Below are 15186 nucleotides of genomic sequence, written 5' to 3' on the forward strand. Positions count from 1 at the left end.
GGCTGCAGGTGCTGCTCACAGAGTTTAAATCCCCTCTGGTTTCCTGTGTGTGTCACTGAGGCTGGAGGAAGAATCCCAGCAGCAAGTGTATGGTGCATGGGTGTAAATCCATGCTTAATTGTCCTGCTTCTGTTTGTCCAGGCAGGTTTGGAGAATCGCCAGCTGGACACGGTGGACTTGTTTTTGAAAAGCAAAGAAAGTGTTTTCAGTCTGTCTGCAGCCTGCCCTGGGCCTGAGCAGCCTGGGGGTGCTGCCTCCCAGTCCTACCTGAGAAGTGAGTGAAGAACCTCAGCTGCTCAGGGGCTCATTTCACCCTCTGTCCCCCTGGCTCAGTGCAGGATGCTGATGTGTGAGCTGTTTCTGGACCCATTGCAGATCTGGAGGAGCTCAGGCCAGCTCTAAACTTGCTCTGCTCAGCAATCCAAGCCAATGATATGGAGCCTCACAGCAAGCCCTTCTCCGAGCAGCTCCTGAACCTCACCCTGACCTTCCTCACCAAGCAGCTGGAGGAAATCTTTGTGCACACAGAGGGTAAGATCACTCCTGCTGGGCCATACCTAGTAATGTGTGTCATCGTTTAAGTAAGTAAGAACTGCTAATTCTTTGAATTAAAAGCTTGATTTTGCCTGGGATTAACATAAAAATACTAGAATTAAGTGAGTGAAAGATGTTCATCCCTGTGTTTTAGATTGGACTTACCTGACTAATAATTGGTGGGACTAATACAAAATTTCAGTTCTCCTTTACTGATCCCTGGGCAGAAAAACCCCTCATTGAGGGCAGGGAGCTCTGTGGGGCTGTGACTGTGTCCTGACAGGGTGCTGGGCTGTCACTGCCTGCACGGGGGACAGAGCTGATGTGCTCTTCCCTCTGTTTATTAATCATAATCAGCACATGTATTAATTCAGCATTGCTAAACATTAAAATCCTGCCTGTTCATTCCCATTTCACCAATGTCTTGGATGCTTTTGGCAGAGCCTGATGAGTTCCTGCAGAAGGCTGCAGATATTTTGACTGATTACATCATTAAGCTGAGGAAGTTCCTGAGGAGGTACCCTCACCCAGCAGTGACCCCAGGGCAGGGAGCTGAGCTGGATGAGGACCTGCCTGAGATAGAAGAGAGCCAAGAATGGGAAAAACTGACTCCAGAGGTGAAAATCAGCAAGTTTATATAAGGAGATCATTTATGTGGAAATGTCTTAAAGTACTGGAGAAGAAAGTCAACATAGGGATGCTCTAGTGCGTTCCATGTTTTTCTCTTTAGGAAGTGATTGCTGAGGCCATCCTAAGCAACAAAATACCAGAGGCCCAAATCTTCTTCAGAAGGCAGAAACACCCTGCTGAGAGACTGCAGGAGTTTATGCAGACAGGTTTGAGCCTGGTCTATGACTGCCTGCTGAAGGGCAGCACCAGGGAGGCCTCAGAGCTGCTGAGGAACATGGTGAGAGGTGTTTGGGGTGCTCACTCTGCTTTGGGACTGTGCAGGGCACAGGGAGCCTCAGCTCCTGGGGTGGATTGATTGAAAACAGGGGGGATTGCAGTGGGAATGGCTGGCGTGAGGGAGCCTGGCTGGGGCTGTGTGCTGGCTGAGCAGCAGAGAAAGGGTGGCTCTGCCTGGGGAAGGGGCACAGGGACAGCAGGGACATCCCTGGGATGGCACTGCAGGTTTGGGGACAGCAGGGACATCCCTGGGATGGGGCCACAGGGTTTGGGGACAGCAGGGACATCCCTGGCATGGCACCGCAGGGTTTGGGGACAGCAGGGACATCCCTGGGATGGGCCACAGGGTCTGGGGCCAGCAGGGACATCCCTGGGATGGGGCCACAGGGTCTGGGGACAGCAGGGACATCCCTGGCATGGCACCGCAGGGTTGGGGACAGCAGGGACGTCCCTGGGATGGCACTGCAGGTTTGGGGACAGCAGGGACGTCCCTGGGATGGGGCCACGGGGTCTGGGGACAGCAGGGACATCCCTGGGATGGGGCCACAGGGTTTGGGGACAGCAGGGACATCCCTGGGATGGCACTGCAGGTTTGGGGACAGCAGGGACATCCCTGGGATGGCACTGCAGGGTCTGGGGACAGCAGGGACATCCCTGGGATGGCACTGCAGGGTTGGGGACAGCAGGGACATCCCTGGGATGGCACCGCAGGGTTGGGGACAGCAGGGACATCCCTGGGATGGCACTGCAGGGTCTGGGGACAGCAGGGACATCCCTGCAGGAGCTGGTGCAGGGCTGGCACAAGCCTGCTCGTCAGGGCTGTGTGCTTGGGAGGAAAGCAGCTGTGTTCATTCTGTGCTCGACCTGTTCAGTGCATTCTGTGGGCACCTTTGACAGCGAGTGCCTCTCTGTGGCAGGGCCTGGATGTGAAGCAGGAGCTGCACAAGATCTGCTTGCACACGCAGGACAGGCACGTCAGGGAGCTCCTGGTGAGTGCAGCAAGGGCTGCCTGGCTCCAGCCCTGCAGCCTGGCCTGGGTTTGTGCTGAGGGAGACTCTGGGAAATGGATTTATAGAAAACTTTCAGAGTTTGGTAGACGGCTCACACAGCGTGTATTTGTATGTAAACTTTGTGATAAGAAATGCTGACTTAGAGATGTCATGGAACAGGACAGATATTGTTGAGAAAGAAATGGAACTGGAAATAAGTCTCAAAGGATAGTCTTACAAATAAAACTAGATGTTCTAGAGAAATAGAATTATGAAAGATGTATTGCAGTAGGACTTATGAAGGGTAATTTTAGATAATTTGTTTTAAGGTATTTACAGCATGGCGTGGCAAAAGCTGATAGACTAAGAAGCACTTGTAATGTATTGTAATTAGGAAATAGTTGGCTTCTGATTGTGAGGCCATGAATTATAATATCTGTATTGTCTCACCCTTCTTATGAGACTGAAAATGGATTAAAAGTTATTAAACACCTCTCAGGTGCCCCACCTCTGGGTGAGAAAAAAGCTCAGTGTGACAAGAAACCCCTGAGTGCACTGACCTTCAGAGCAGAGACAGCCAGCCTTGCACCTGCCCCTGCTGGTGGCATTCCTGGAGCATCCCTGTCCCTTTGCAGCTGCAGTTAAACTACAGAGCTGTTCCTGGGTCATTCATTGCTCTGATCTGGTTCTCTCGAAGTCTGGAGTCCTCTTGTCATTTAAGTGCATCGCCCTCTGCTTGCAGAATTGTTTCCCTACAGTTGGTTAATTGTTTGCACTTGCAGGATCGTTTACAACTTGAATAGATTAAAGATAGATAAAGACTGGGGGGAATTGGAGGTAATATTTTAACAGGTGGAGGTAACGCTCTAATTTGAATTAAAGGTGAAAGTCTTACAAGAAGAAAATTACTTTTCTGAAAAAGAAAAGAAAATGATTGACTTTGTGCATCAGGTTGAAAGCTTCTACTCAGAATCCTTCCAGGAAAACAAAGAGACTCAGTCTCTTTCCAGGTAATGTGGGTTATTAATTTTAATCATTAATTAATAGCATTAATGGGGTTTAAAGTGTGCTGGATTCTACATTCTGTGGGATTTACTGCACTAACAAATTTAATGTCATTAATTTCACACTGGTGTTCGTTTGCAGAAATCAGAGTCAGTGTGGGAACTGAGTCATTTTCTCATTTCTCTGGCAGTTGCTGTCATGTTCTCTCGTGACAAACTGCTGTGTGAGTCATGACAAACTATTGTGGGGGTGACAGAGCTCTTCTGCCTCAAAGGAAGCATTTTTAATAATAATATTAGAATTACCACTCAATTATTCGTGTTCAGATGTTTGCTCTGGTTTTGATCTATGATGTCTTTAATACAGCAAACCAAATAACCTAGAAAATAATTTTAGAGTTAAATAATGGTAAAACTGTTATGATACTGATAATCTGTTGGAAAACCAGGCAGTTCTTTACTCCTGAACCCTCGAGCTCAGCTCAGTCCCCCTGGCATGCCGGGCTGGGGGCTTTGCTGAGCCCTCCCCAGGTGCTGCTGAGCCCCCTGAGCCCTGCCCGTTGTTGCAGGTGCAGCAGCTGGAGGAGGCAGCAGGAGCTCTCTGGGCCCCGGGCAGTGCTGGGCTCCCAGCTGGGCTGGGGCAGCCCCAGGGCGCCCTGGCTCACAGTGACCCTCAGCTGGGCCCTCTGCTGGGAGCAGCGGCTGCAGGAGATGGTGCTGCTGCCCTGGAGAGCACAGCAAGGCAAGTGCTGTGCCATGGGGCTGCGCTGGCACCTGTGGGCACAGCCACAGAGGCCATGTGTGTGTCACTCACCGTGGGGGCAGTGGGGCTCACCCCGTTCCATCCTGGTGGGGCTCACCCCGTTCCATCCTGGGTCTGGGCTCCTCCTGTGGAGAGGGGTTTGGAATTAGCTGGGAGGGACTTACCTCATGGGAATGCCACCCTCTGCCCTGGGAACTGCTTCCAGCTCTGCCAACGTGAGGCTCCAAGAGCTGGAACAATACCCTTGATCTCATGGCAGCTGTTGATTAAAAATAGGTACCTGGAGGGACAGGACCCAGGAATGGCTCCCACTGCCAGAGGGCAGGGCTGGATGGGATTTTGGGAATCAGGAATTGTTCCCTGGCAGGGTGGGCACGGCCTGGATCCCTGGCAGTGCCCAAGGCCAGGCTGGGTGGACTTGGAGCCACCTGGGACAGTGGGAGGTGTCCCTGCCCATGGCTCTGGATGCTCTTTAAGGTCCCAGCCCAAACCATTGCACAATTCTCTGTAAGAAAACACCAGTATTTCCCTCAGGAGTGTTTGTGTGTGCTGGTTTCATCCATTTGCCTTTTTGAAATGCAGAACTCAAGACCTGCAGCGCTGAGGTGCTCTGGATGCACCTGACAGCCCAGCATGACTGGTTGAGGATTTGTTCCTGGATTGAGGAGTCAGAGCCCAGCCAGGCTCCATGTGGCAGAGCTGCCTGGCCCCCCCTGAGCCCTGACATCGTGGACAGGAGCACTCTGTGCAGCCCCTACATGAGACAGGACATCCTCAACAAGCTGGCCAGGTAGGGGCCCCAAGGCTTCTCTCTCCTTCCTGTGTGAAGCCAAAATCAGAAATAAAATCCTTGGTACATACTGGTTTTTATACGGCTCTTTTTGGAAACAGCGCAAATCCATTGATAAATGTGATTTTAGTCTCCTACTTTACCTGCCAACAGTAAGAGCCAGGAGAGCAGGAGCACTCCTCCCTCAGCCCTTGGATGTTTCAGGGGTTACACTCCTGATGCCCACTTTAATGCCAGGGAGGAAATGCTGAGCATTTCCCTGGTCGCACCTCGCTCTGGGCAGTGCCCTGCAGTAACCACAGTGCTCTTGGGGCACAGGCAGATGGATTTTGGCACCCTGTGTCTGCCCTAGCAGGGAATTAATCCCTGCTCTAATTGTGAGCTGGAAACACCCATCAGAACTTGTCAAGGAGAGCTGTGTGATCAGTGTCTGTGCTTTTTTCTGACAGAAAGGGCATTTTTGTCCCTTCTGAGCTGGAAGATTTTGAGCTGCTGCTCCAGAGGTTGTCGTGCCTGGGGGGAGTCCTGCAGAATCCTCACCCTGTTCCAAAATACAGCTCTGCCAGTGGCCTGGACTTCCATGCCCAGTTTGTCCTCCACTGCCTGGAGCACAGCCTGCAGTACCTGCTGTACACTTACCTGGACTATTACAGGTAGGAATGCTTCCCATCCCTCAAACCCCACAAGGGATCCCAGATTTAAAGAAGGAAACACAATTTGAACACTTGGTGGGGAGAGTTTTCCTCAGCCCTGGCAGTGTCATTTACCAGAAGCTCTGGGGCAGTGTGGGAGATTTTAAGCTGTATTTTGAAGCTTTATTCAGATTGTCTTAATATTAATTTGTGTGTCAGTCGTGAAAGGAAACAATTACAGCTGTAATTAGTATAATGCTGCAAGCAGTACAATCCTGAATGAGCCAAGTTGCTCTTCAGAAACTCCGAATTTACAGAATTCAGAAACTCTCTTGAGCACAAGTGTGAGTTGACTCCTGATATGTTCACAGATAAGGAAATTTCTGATTTCCACCTAATCTAGGGTTAGTTGGGGCTTGAAGGTGGTACCAGTATTAGCTATTGGAGCTATATGAATACTTCCCACTTAATGCTTACTTGGCAATTAGAATTTCTGAGCTCTAACTCCAGTCTAACACTGGAATTACCAGAGATGTAGAAGTAAACCAGAAAAAAAAGCCAGTACATAATTTTCTGGTTGTTTGTCTAACCACTTGTATTTGGTATTAACACCCATGAGATGCTCCAGTCTCTAAGGCTGTGTCACAGCAGTGGTTTCCAATGCTGTATTTTCACTGTGCTGCTCATTTATTTGCAGTTTAACCCCTTCAAACTGCCCTGTCCTGGGTAACAAGGAGCTGCAGGAAGCACATCCCTGGTTTGAGTTCCTGGTGCAGTGCAGAGGGGTCGCCAGCAATCCCCGAGGTAGGAATTGCTCCAGAGGGGGCTGATGTTCCTGCCCTAGCCCAGGGCTTGGCACAGCTGGATTAAACCTCTGCTCTGCTGCAAACCCCCTGTCCATCACCTCCTCATCTCTGAAATCTGGATTAGTTCCTGCTGGAGCTGTGCTCAAAGACCTGGAGACTGCACAGGAGTGAGGATCACTCTGTGTGTGACCATCCTTTCCTCCAGTTCAGTTACGTTGCCAACAGGTTGAGCAGAAGGAGAATTCATGAGAAGACACACATCCCATTAAAATTAAACCTTCCTCTAGTCCCTGTGGTGCATTTTGATTTCTCTGCCCTTGGGTTGTGTGTTTGCTTTACTGAAAACCAGTAGAGTTTGTGTCCCTAGCTCCTTGCACTTTTAAAACATTTCATCTTCTGCGGAGTCACACATCAACAAAAGACAAAACTAATCCCAAGTGAAGCTTTTTTAGAAAGCATGGTCAGTGTAGGATAAAGAATTGAACCACTCCAGTGCTAAACTGTGGGGCTCAAGCCAAGCCTGTCTGTGTGGGCAAAGCTTGGTAAACCTTAGCTCATCTTCATTGTGTTTATAGGCAAAGTGAGGGAAAGCAGAATGGACAGCAAAAAGTAATAAAATTCAGCATTTTTCACAGGCAGAGGACAGCTGTAATGTGTAATTAATCGTTTAATACTGGTTTTACATGGAATTAAATTTCACTTTTTTTCCTTTTAAGATCCCAAGATGATTTTCCAGGCCAGTCTGGCCAATGCTCAGATGCTGATTCCCAGCAGCCAGGGGGGTGTGAGCAGCATCCTGCTGGAGGGCAGGACCCTGCTGGCCCTGGCCACCACAGTCTATGGGCCTGGGGGCATCGACCAGGTACTGCCTGACCCCTCTGACCCCCTGACCAGGTACTGCCTGACCCCTCTGACCAGGTACTGCCTGACCCCTCTGACCCCCTGACCAGGTACTGCCTGACCCCTCTGACCAGGTACTGCCTGACCCCTCTGACCCCCTGACCAGGTACTGCCTGACCCCTCTGACCCCCTGACCAGGTACTGCCTGACCCCCCTGACCAGGTACTGCCTGACCCCCCTGCCCAGGTACTGCCTGACCCCTCTGACCCCCTGACCAGGTACTGCCTGACCCCCCTGACCAGGTACTGCCTGACCCCCCTGCCCAGGTACTGCCTGACCCCTCTGACCCCCTGACCAGGTACTGCCTGACCCCCCTGACCAGGTACTGCCTGACCCCCTGCCCAGGTACTGCCTGACCCCCCTGACCCCCTGACCCCCCTGACCCCCTGCCCAGGTACTGCCTGACCCCCCTGACCAGGTACTGCCTGACCCCCCCTGACCAGGTACTGCCTGACCCCCTGCCCAGGTACTGCCTGACCCCCCTGACCCCCTGACCAGGTACTGCCTGACCCCTCTGACCTCCCTGACCAGGTACTGCCTGACCCCCTGACCAGGTACTGCCTGACCCCTCTGACCTCCCTGACCCCCCTGACCCCCCTGACCAGGCACTGCCTGACCCCTCTGACCCCCCTGCCCTGCTGCTCCTATCATGGCTGTGACAGAAAAATGCCCCCTTGGATAGAAAACTGCTGGAGCAGAGGGGGTGACCAGAGTGTCTTGATCCACAGCACAGTCACCTGCAGCATCAGGTGCTGGGGCCTGATACAACTGAAAAGCATTTTACAGGAAAGAAGATGGTATTTTCTGTGTTGTCAAATTCCCGTGGGGTAGATTGGGACACCCCAAAATTGTTTTGTTGCTATTGAATGCAGTTTCCTCCTAATTAATTTTGCTTGCTTGCAATGTAGGTCCTTCAGAATGAAGATACAGAAAAACCTCTAAAGAAAGTTGATCCACAGCTCTTGAAGATGGCCTTGACCCCTTACCCCAAGCTCAAGGCTGCTCTCTTTCCCTCCTGCACTGCTCATGGGATTTTGCCTCCTGACATCTCTCTCTACCACCTCCTGCAGGTACCCAGAGTGCTTTTGGCAGGGCACCAGGACAGAGGGGTTTGTTTGCAGATAAAGCTGGGGCTGGGGGCCAGGGATTTCTTTGGCATCCTGGATGTGGAGCTGAAGTTCACAGCTTCATCCTGAGCTGCTTTTTCGGGTGCTCTCTACACCCTGTGAGTTTGCAGTGCTGGAATGTCAGAGGGGTGTTCTCGCAGTGTTCAGTGGGCAAGGTGTTAAATAGTGCAGAAATTGCAGTATTTCAATTTTACAATGTTTGTACCGGTATGAGAATTAGAAATTGAGAGTTACAGGACAGTGATGTGAAATTCTTAAGCTGCCTCAATTTATTTTGTTTCTGATCTTTCAGTCATTAATGCCCTTTGATCCCACGAAATTGTTTGGCTGGCAGTCAGCAAACACTCTGGCTGTGTCAGGTATGTCCCTTGCCAAGGTTTCCATGCTTTCCTAAAGAAAATTACTGTCCAGGGGAATTGTTTGGCAGATAAATTTACTCAAAAGGCCATTTCTTTCACAAGAAAAATAGTGTAATCTACTGAAATTCTGTTTTGCACTAGAGTTCTAGATTTTTGCATTAAGCTTTTCACAGGCAGAACTTTTTCTAAATATAGAAAAGTATCTGAATATAAGATAGAAAACCAATGTTTTCTTTTCCAAGCAAGCTGAGGCGATAGAGCTGTGCTTTCCCAGTGAGGAGTGGGGTTTCAGGGTGGTTTTGGATGTGACTTAGAGCCCGAGGAGCACGTTTGGCTCTCCCCTGAGGTTCTGCAGCTGAGCCCTGCTGCTGCTGCTGTGCCCTCAGAGTGTCCCTGACAGTGCTGCTGTGTTGTTCGCAGATGCCTGGAGCCAGCTGCCCCACTTCTCCAGCCCGGGGCTGGTGAGCAGGCACGCCGTGCTGGAGAGGCTGGATTTCCTGTTCTACCTGCGGCACGGCCGGCCCGCCTTCGCCTTCGACACCTTCCTGGGCCAGCAGCTGGCCAGGAGCAAAGCCCCCAGGCAGCTGTGAGTGTCCCCAGCTGGGAGCCCCTGCACCCTCCCCAGCAGCACTCAGTGTCCTAAGGGTTAGAAATCAGATAGCGCTGAAACGACGTGAGCTTGGTTTGGAGTCACCTCGGCAAATCTGCACAAAGGAAGTGAGGAAAAGATCCCCGGTTTGATCAAACATGGGTGGGCTCCTCTTTTAGGAAACTGAGCCCCTAGTTGACTTTGTAGGAGCACGATGCCCCTTTTCTGTGACATTTCCTAGTTTAAATAGTAAGGCAAAAAATGCACTGGAGGTTGATAGAATTAAATGTCCTGGCTGAAGCTTCAAAATCAGGTGTTCAGTCAAGTGACACATCTTGCTTGAGTACATGAAACTTGCTGTTTAGTGTGGGAATTAGAGCAAATCACTTTGTTTCTGTCTGGTTTGTGTATCAGTCACTGTTTGTTTCTCTCCATCATTTCCACACAGATCTGTTTCTCTTGTGTAAACAGGTAAAACTGGGGCAAAAAGGGAAACATGCATTAATGTGAAGTCATGGTGTAACAGACAGCCAGGGATGCAGGGTTATTTCAGTGACTGCTGTGGGAAAACCCTTTGGGTTCATTTTTCTCTTAGCACCATCTGCAGGTCGGACTCAGGTTCCTGGTGCTGCAGTGGACTGCAAACTGCAAAGGCTCTTTCTGCCTTTCTCAGCTGCTGAGGGGGTGTTTTGTTAATTATAACACCAATTCCACTACCTTTAGTTTTTGATGAGCATGTTAAATTGCAAACTCTGCTTATCACATGTAAGCCTTCATTCTCATCCCCACATTTTTTACAAATATGAAGCTTTTGGCTCACAGTTACCTCTGATACTGATGGCTCAGAGTTCAGCAAACCCCACAGGTGCTTGTTTGCCTGGGAAGGGAGTTTGGGGGGGTTATCTGGGAAAGGGAGGCTGACTGCATTGGTGCAGTGGTGCCAGCTGTGTGTGCTCCCTGCAGGATCCAGCAGGCAGCTCGGGAGGCCCAGCTGCTGGCCCTGAGCTCCTTTGGTGTCCCCTCGGTGGCTGCAGCCTGCGTGTGCTTCCTGGAGCTGCTGGGGCAGGACAGCCTGGGGCTGCGCGTGGCCCTCAGGGCTGCCAGCCTCATCTCCAGCCACTGCCCCACCAGGGACTCCCTGGGTAAGGCTGCCCTTGTCTGCCTTGCGCGGCTGCTCTGGGTGTCTTGGCAAGGGAGGGAGGGATGCGAGGGGCTGCCTGGGGCTCAGCACTGCACTAAAAGCATGGAAGAGCTTCCTTGTTCTTTTGTTCCCGTTTCTTTACTCATTTTGAAAGGTGCATTTTGATCCTGTAGTGTCAAGTAAGGCAGGAGGACTGATACAGGCTGTATCAGGATCTAACAGACACTGCCCAGCAGCTGCCTGACACTGATACTAGTGAGGTTCAGTTGTAATAACATTGCAGAGAGTTAAACAAAGTCCATTGCCAAATCCCCTTTCTCCTTCCTTTCATTTACCTACAGGGATATCAGGTGTTCAAAGCTGTGGGGAAATTTATCCTAGGGTAAACTTATCCTAGAAATAACTCTAGAAAGTTGAATTTCTAACACCAGGGCCACAGGTGTCTGCTTTCCCAGCTAGGAAGCTACTCCTGAAAATGCTGGCCCGGCTCTGATCCCAGTAGCACCTCAGGAATGTGTTCTTTTAAACAGTTGAGAAGCTAACAAGGTTGGCTGATGGTGAAAAGGCAGCAGCAGCAGCAGTTCTGACCTCCTTGGAAGAGGCCTTCTGGGATGCCATTGAGCAGCAAGGCATAAAGAGGTGAGAGCAGCCGGGTTTGCTTTCCTGGGAGGTGGAGGCTGAGCGCTGCCCTCTGCCCTCTGAGTGCCAGATAACACCGAGGAGGGCAGCACAGGACGGGGACCTGGCTGCAGTGGCCCCCGGTGCTGTGTGCAGGGTCGCTCCAGACCCGAGCGTGTGCTGCAAGCACTGCAGCTCTCTGAACTCTGTGCAGGACGTCCAGTGACTGCAGGAGGCAGTGGTCCCTGGTCATGCAGTTCTGCAAGCTGCATAACCTGGAGCTGAGCACGTCCTTCCTGAGGGAATGTGCCAGGTCCAACGAGTGGCTGCAGTTCCTGATCCAGACCCAGCTCCACGGCCACCAGCCGGCCCAGGTGAGCTCCCTGTGCACTGAGCTGGGTCTGGGAGCAAGGGAATGTCCCAGTGTGGAGACAGCAGGAGCCTCACCAGCTCTGGGTTTTGGTTCTCTTGGGATGTCCATACCCTGGGACTGTGGTAGCCCTTCCCTTGCAGCCACACTTGTAAATTTAATTTAAACTCAAGTAGTTACTGCTTTTTTTAATGGGAGAGTTGCCAGATGTTCAGTGTAAGTTATAATGAAGCTATTCATCTTTCCTTTCAAAAATTATTTTTTTTGTAAAGATACTTAAACTTTTGAGAATCCAAATTTTCCAAGTTTAATTTTGAATGCAATTTAAAAAGGAATAAAACACTCCAATAAAAGCAATTGGGAAAAGTCATGTGAGGAAGCTAAGTGGGAAATTCCAGGTAAGATGGTGCTTAGCAGACCTAGAATTTTAACTTGGATCTGCTTGTGGTTTTGAAGAATTTATAACTCCACAAAAGCACCTGAGTAGACTCTTTTCAGCTCTGTTGCTGCCCTACAAGATAGAGCAGAACTGAGGCTCCCTTTGTGGAATAGGATGAGCTTTCATTAGAATAATTCACACCTACAGAACCCTTTTCCTCTCCAGGTCTCCAAAGCTGTTCTAAAAACGGAATTTGGAGAGTGTTTTGTCTCTGTGTGTTCAGTGCTTCCATCCTGCCCCGTCCTGTCAGGCCTCACAAGGCTCTGGTGCTGTTTCCCCACAGGTCATTCCCCTGCTGCAGGATTTCCCTGCTGTGGTCCAGGATCACCTGCAGCTGGCCCTGGGGAGGCTGCTGGGAGCTGAGGCAGGAGCTGCAGGCAGGGCCCGTGCAGGGAGCCTGTTCCAGACGCTGCTGCAGTGCCAGGAGCAGCCCAGCCCCTGCGGGTTCCTGCTGGCTGAAGGGCTCAGGGCACAGGCCCCCGTCCTCAGCGTGCTGGCAGCCTGCTGCCCTGTGAGTCTGCCCTGTGGGGATGGCTGGTGGCACAGCTGGCACTGCCCCAGGGCTCTGCTGCCCTGTGAGTCTGCCCTGTGGGATGGCTGGCTGTGCCAGGCTGTGCCCCAGGGCTCTGCTGCCCTGTGAGTCTGCCCTGTGGGGATGGCTGGTGGCACAGCTGGCACTGCCCCAGGGCTCTGCTGCCCTGTGAGTCTGCCCTGTGGGATGGCTGGCTGTGCCAGGCTGTGCCAGGCTGTGCCAGGCTCTGCTACCCTGTGAGTCTGCCCTGTGGGATGGCTGGTGGCACAGCTGGCACTGCCCCAGGGCTCTGCTGCCCTGTGAGTCTGCCCTGTGGGGAGGGTGGCTGTGCCAGGCTGTGCCAGGCTGTGCCCCAGGGCTCTGCTGCCCTGTGAGTCTGCCCTGTGGGATGGCTGGCTGTGCCAGGCTCTGCCAGGCTCTGCTGCCCTGTGAGTCTGCCCTGTGGGATGGGTGGCTGTGCCAGGCTGTGCCCCAGGGCTCTGCTGCCCCATGAGTCTGCCCTGTGGGGATGGGTGGCTATGCCGGGCTGTGCCAGGCTCTCCTGCCCCGTGAGTCTGCCCTCCTGGGCCTGTGGGATGGGTGGCTGTGCCAGGCTGTGCCAGGCTCTCCTGCCCCGTGAGTCTGCCCTCCTGGGCCTGTGGGATGGCTGGTGGCACAGCTGGCTCTGCCCCAGGGCTGTCTGCACTGCCATCACAGCTGCTCTTGTGTTTCTGGGGTGGCTGTGCCCAGCGTGCCCCCTTCCACCAGGAGGGGAGGTGTGAACCCTTCCTTTTGGCATTTCCAGGGTGCCAACCTCATCTCCTGCCTCTGTGTGTGGATCATCACTTCTGTGGATGATGCCACCAGGGCTGAGGCCACTGCCCACAGCCAGGGCGGGGCAGAGGGTCCCCAGTGGGACCTGCAGGACCTTGCTGTCATCTGGAAAGTCCTCTTGAGGAAGCAGAAGAGCAAAACACTTCTGAGTGGCTTCCAGCTCTTTTTAAAGGTGAGGGGATGTGGTTTCAGGGGTGTATTTGATGTGGGCCTCACCTTCTGGGCCGTAAACTCCCCTCTGTCTTGCTTGTGCCAAGGATAACCTGCCTCTCCACTGAAATTCCCAGTCAAATTGGAAATTCTTCCAGTTATCACAGATTTTTAGATCCTACATCAACCTTGCATGCAATTTTAATAAATTAAAGCTCCATTGTTCTGCTGCTGAGGGTGACAAATTCTACATTGATTGAATGAAATAATAGACGATTTTTAAAGTATGATTTATTTATTGGGTACTTTTGGGAATTCATTATCATCTGGTTTTGTGTCTTAAAGGATTCCCCTTTGCTGCACATCCTGGAGATGTATGAGCTCTGCATGAACTGTAAGAAGTACAGTGAAGCTAAAACCAAACTGGACAAATTTCAGGAAAGCCTCACAAACGTAAGGAAATAAATTTTCTCTAAATGTCATTGCTGGGATTGGGCAGCTGGGCCAAGAGGAGCAGTGTGTGAAAACACTCTGTCTCTCGATGCAGATGCTTTAGCAATTCTTTCCTTTCCATCCCAGTTTCTGGTTCCCTGCTAACTGACATTATTCCTTGTCATTAATGGTTTTCCTTCCTGGACACTGGGCTCAGGCAGCTCAGTTCCCTTCCTCAGCAGTGTAACAATAAATTCCACCTGGCCCTGCTGGCCCTGCTCAGCTCTCCCATCTCCCCTGGCTCTCAGCAGTACCTGCTGCTCACCTGCAGTGCAATGTCCCAGCTCAGCGCAGCTCGGGGCTGGCAGCTCCGTGTTCCATCAGTTAATTAATTGATGGAACAATTAATTCTACCTGGCCCTGCTCGGCCCTCCCACCTCCCCTGGCTCTGAGCAGTACCTGCAGCTCACCTGCGGTGCAATGTCCAGCTCCAGCTCAGCGCAGCTCGGGGCTGGCAGCTCCCTGTTCCCCGAGGAGGGGCGCAGCTGCTGCCCCTTCCACTCCCCCCAGGAGCACGGGGAAGGGCCCCCCTGATCCTGAACCCCTTGTTTCCCCAGCTGGGGGCCGCAGGGGGAGCAGCCCCCGCGGTGCCGCTGCCGTGGCTGCGCTCGCAGGCGCTGTTCCTCCTGGAGCTGATGCTGCAGCAGTGCCACACTGACTACGAGCTGGGCAGGCTCCTGCAGCTGCTGGCTGCGGCAGAGCCCCTCCTGCTGGACGGTGAGGACAGCGGGAACCCCAGCCCTGCGGCAGGGCTGGCTCCTGGGGGAGCCCCGGCCTCCCCTGGGCTTCAGCCCCAGCCTTGCTGAGCTCTTGGTTCTCTTTTGCCAGGCCCGCACCTGAAGAGGCTCTGTGCCCTCAGTGAGGCCCTGAGGGACACCTCCATCTCCATCAGCCGCTCCGTCCTGACCGCCTGCAGCCTGGAGGCGTTCCAGGGGGAGTGCAGCTCCATTCTGGAGCAGCTGCAGGAGAAGGGAATGTTCAGCCTGGCTCGGGAGGTGGCAGCCCTGGCTGAGCTGCCCGTGGACAGCGTGGTCACACAGGAGGTACAGTGCACGTGGTGACAGTCACCTCTTCCTGCTGCTGCCAGGATTGAGGATGCAACTTCTCAGCCTTCCTGAAACATTCATTTTTTTGTTAAGTAATTTTTTATTTTAAATGCAAGTACAGCCAACACACAGGCTGTAAGTGCTGAGCTGCAGAGTGCAGGACAACTGTCCTCATTCTCCTACTGT

General features: G+C 52.3%; 1 protein-coding gene across 3 annotated transcripts in view; it reads left to right on the forward strand.

Moving 5' to 3' along the window:
• The window catches only part of SPG11 (SPG11 vesicle trafficking associated, spatacsin), a 31319-nt gene that overhangs the window by 7228 nt on the left and 8905 nt on the right, over positions 1 to 15186 (forward strand). For 2 of the 3 annotated variants that reach the window (XM_036389843.2, XM_036389840.2), the window contains exons 8-29: positions 142 to 274; positions 376 to 531; positions 976 to 1151; positions 1265 to 1441; positions 2358 to 2429; positions 3312 to 3439; positions 4003 to 4175; positions 4779 to 4986; positions 5436 to 5639; positions 6316 to 6422; positions 7141 to 7286; positions 8233 to 8394; positions 8744 to 8810; positions 9231 to 9396; positions 10363 to 10541; positions 11071 to 11179; positions 11373 to 11532; positions 12251 to 12478; positions 13284 to 13484; positions 13808 to 13915; positions 14512 to 14671; positions 14783 to 14997. In XM_036389843.2, coding sequence (XP_036245736.1) covers positions 142 to 274; positions 376 to 531; positions 976 to 1151; positions 1265 to 1441; positions 2358 to 2429; positions 3312 to 3439; positions 4003 to 4175; positions 4779 to 4986; positions 5436 to 5639; positions 6316 to 6422; positions 7141 to 7286; positions 8233 to 8394; positions 8744 to 8810; positions 9231 to 9396; positions 10363 to 10541; positions 11071 to 11179; positions 11373 to 11532; positions 12251 to 12478; positions 13284 to 13484; positions 13808 to 13915; positions 14512 to 14671; positions 14783 to 14997 — 3435 coding nt within the window. The remainder of the gene's footprint in view (positions 1 to 141; positions 275 to 375; positions 532 to 975; positions 1152 to 1264; positions 1442 to 2357; positions 2430 to 3311; positions 3440 to 4002; positions 4176 to 4778; positions 4987 to 5435; positions 5640 to 6315; positions 6423 to 7140; positions 7287 to 8232; positions 8395 to 8743; positions 8811 to 9230; positions 9397 to 10362; positions 10542 to 11070; positions 11180 to 11372; positions 11533 to 12250; positions 12479 to 13283; positions 13485 to 13807; positions 13916 to 14511; positions 14672 to 14782; positions 14998 to 15186) is intronic. The other variant, XM_036389842.2, reaches the window with a different exon arrangement.

Source organism: Molothrus ater, chromosome 13 (assembly GCF_012460135.2).
Source record: "Molothrus ater isolate BHLD 08-10-18 breed brown headed cowbird chromosome 13, BPBGC_Mater_1.1, whole genome shotgun sequence".
Lineage (NCBI taxonomy): Eukaryota > Metazoa > Chordata > Aves > Passeriformes > Icteridae > Molothrus > Molothrus ater.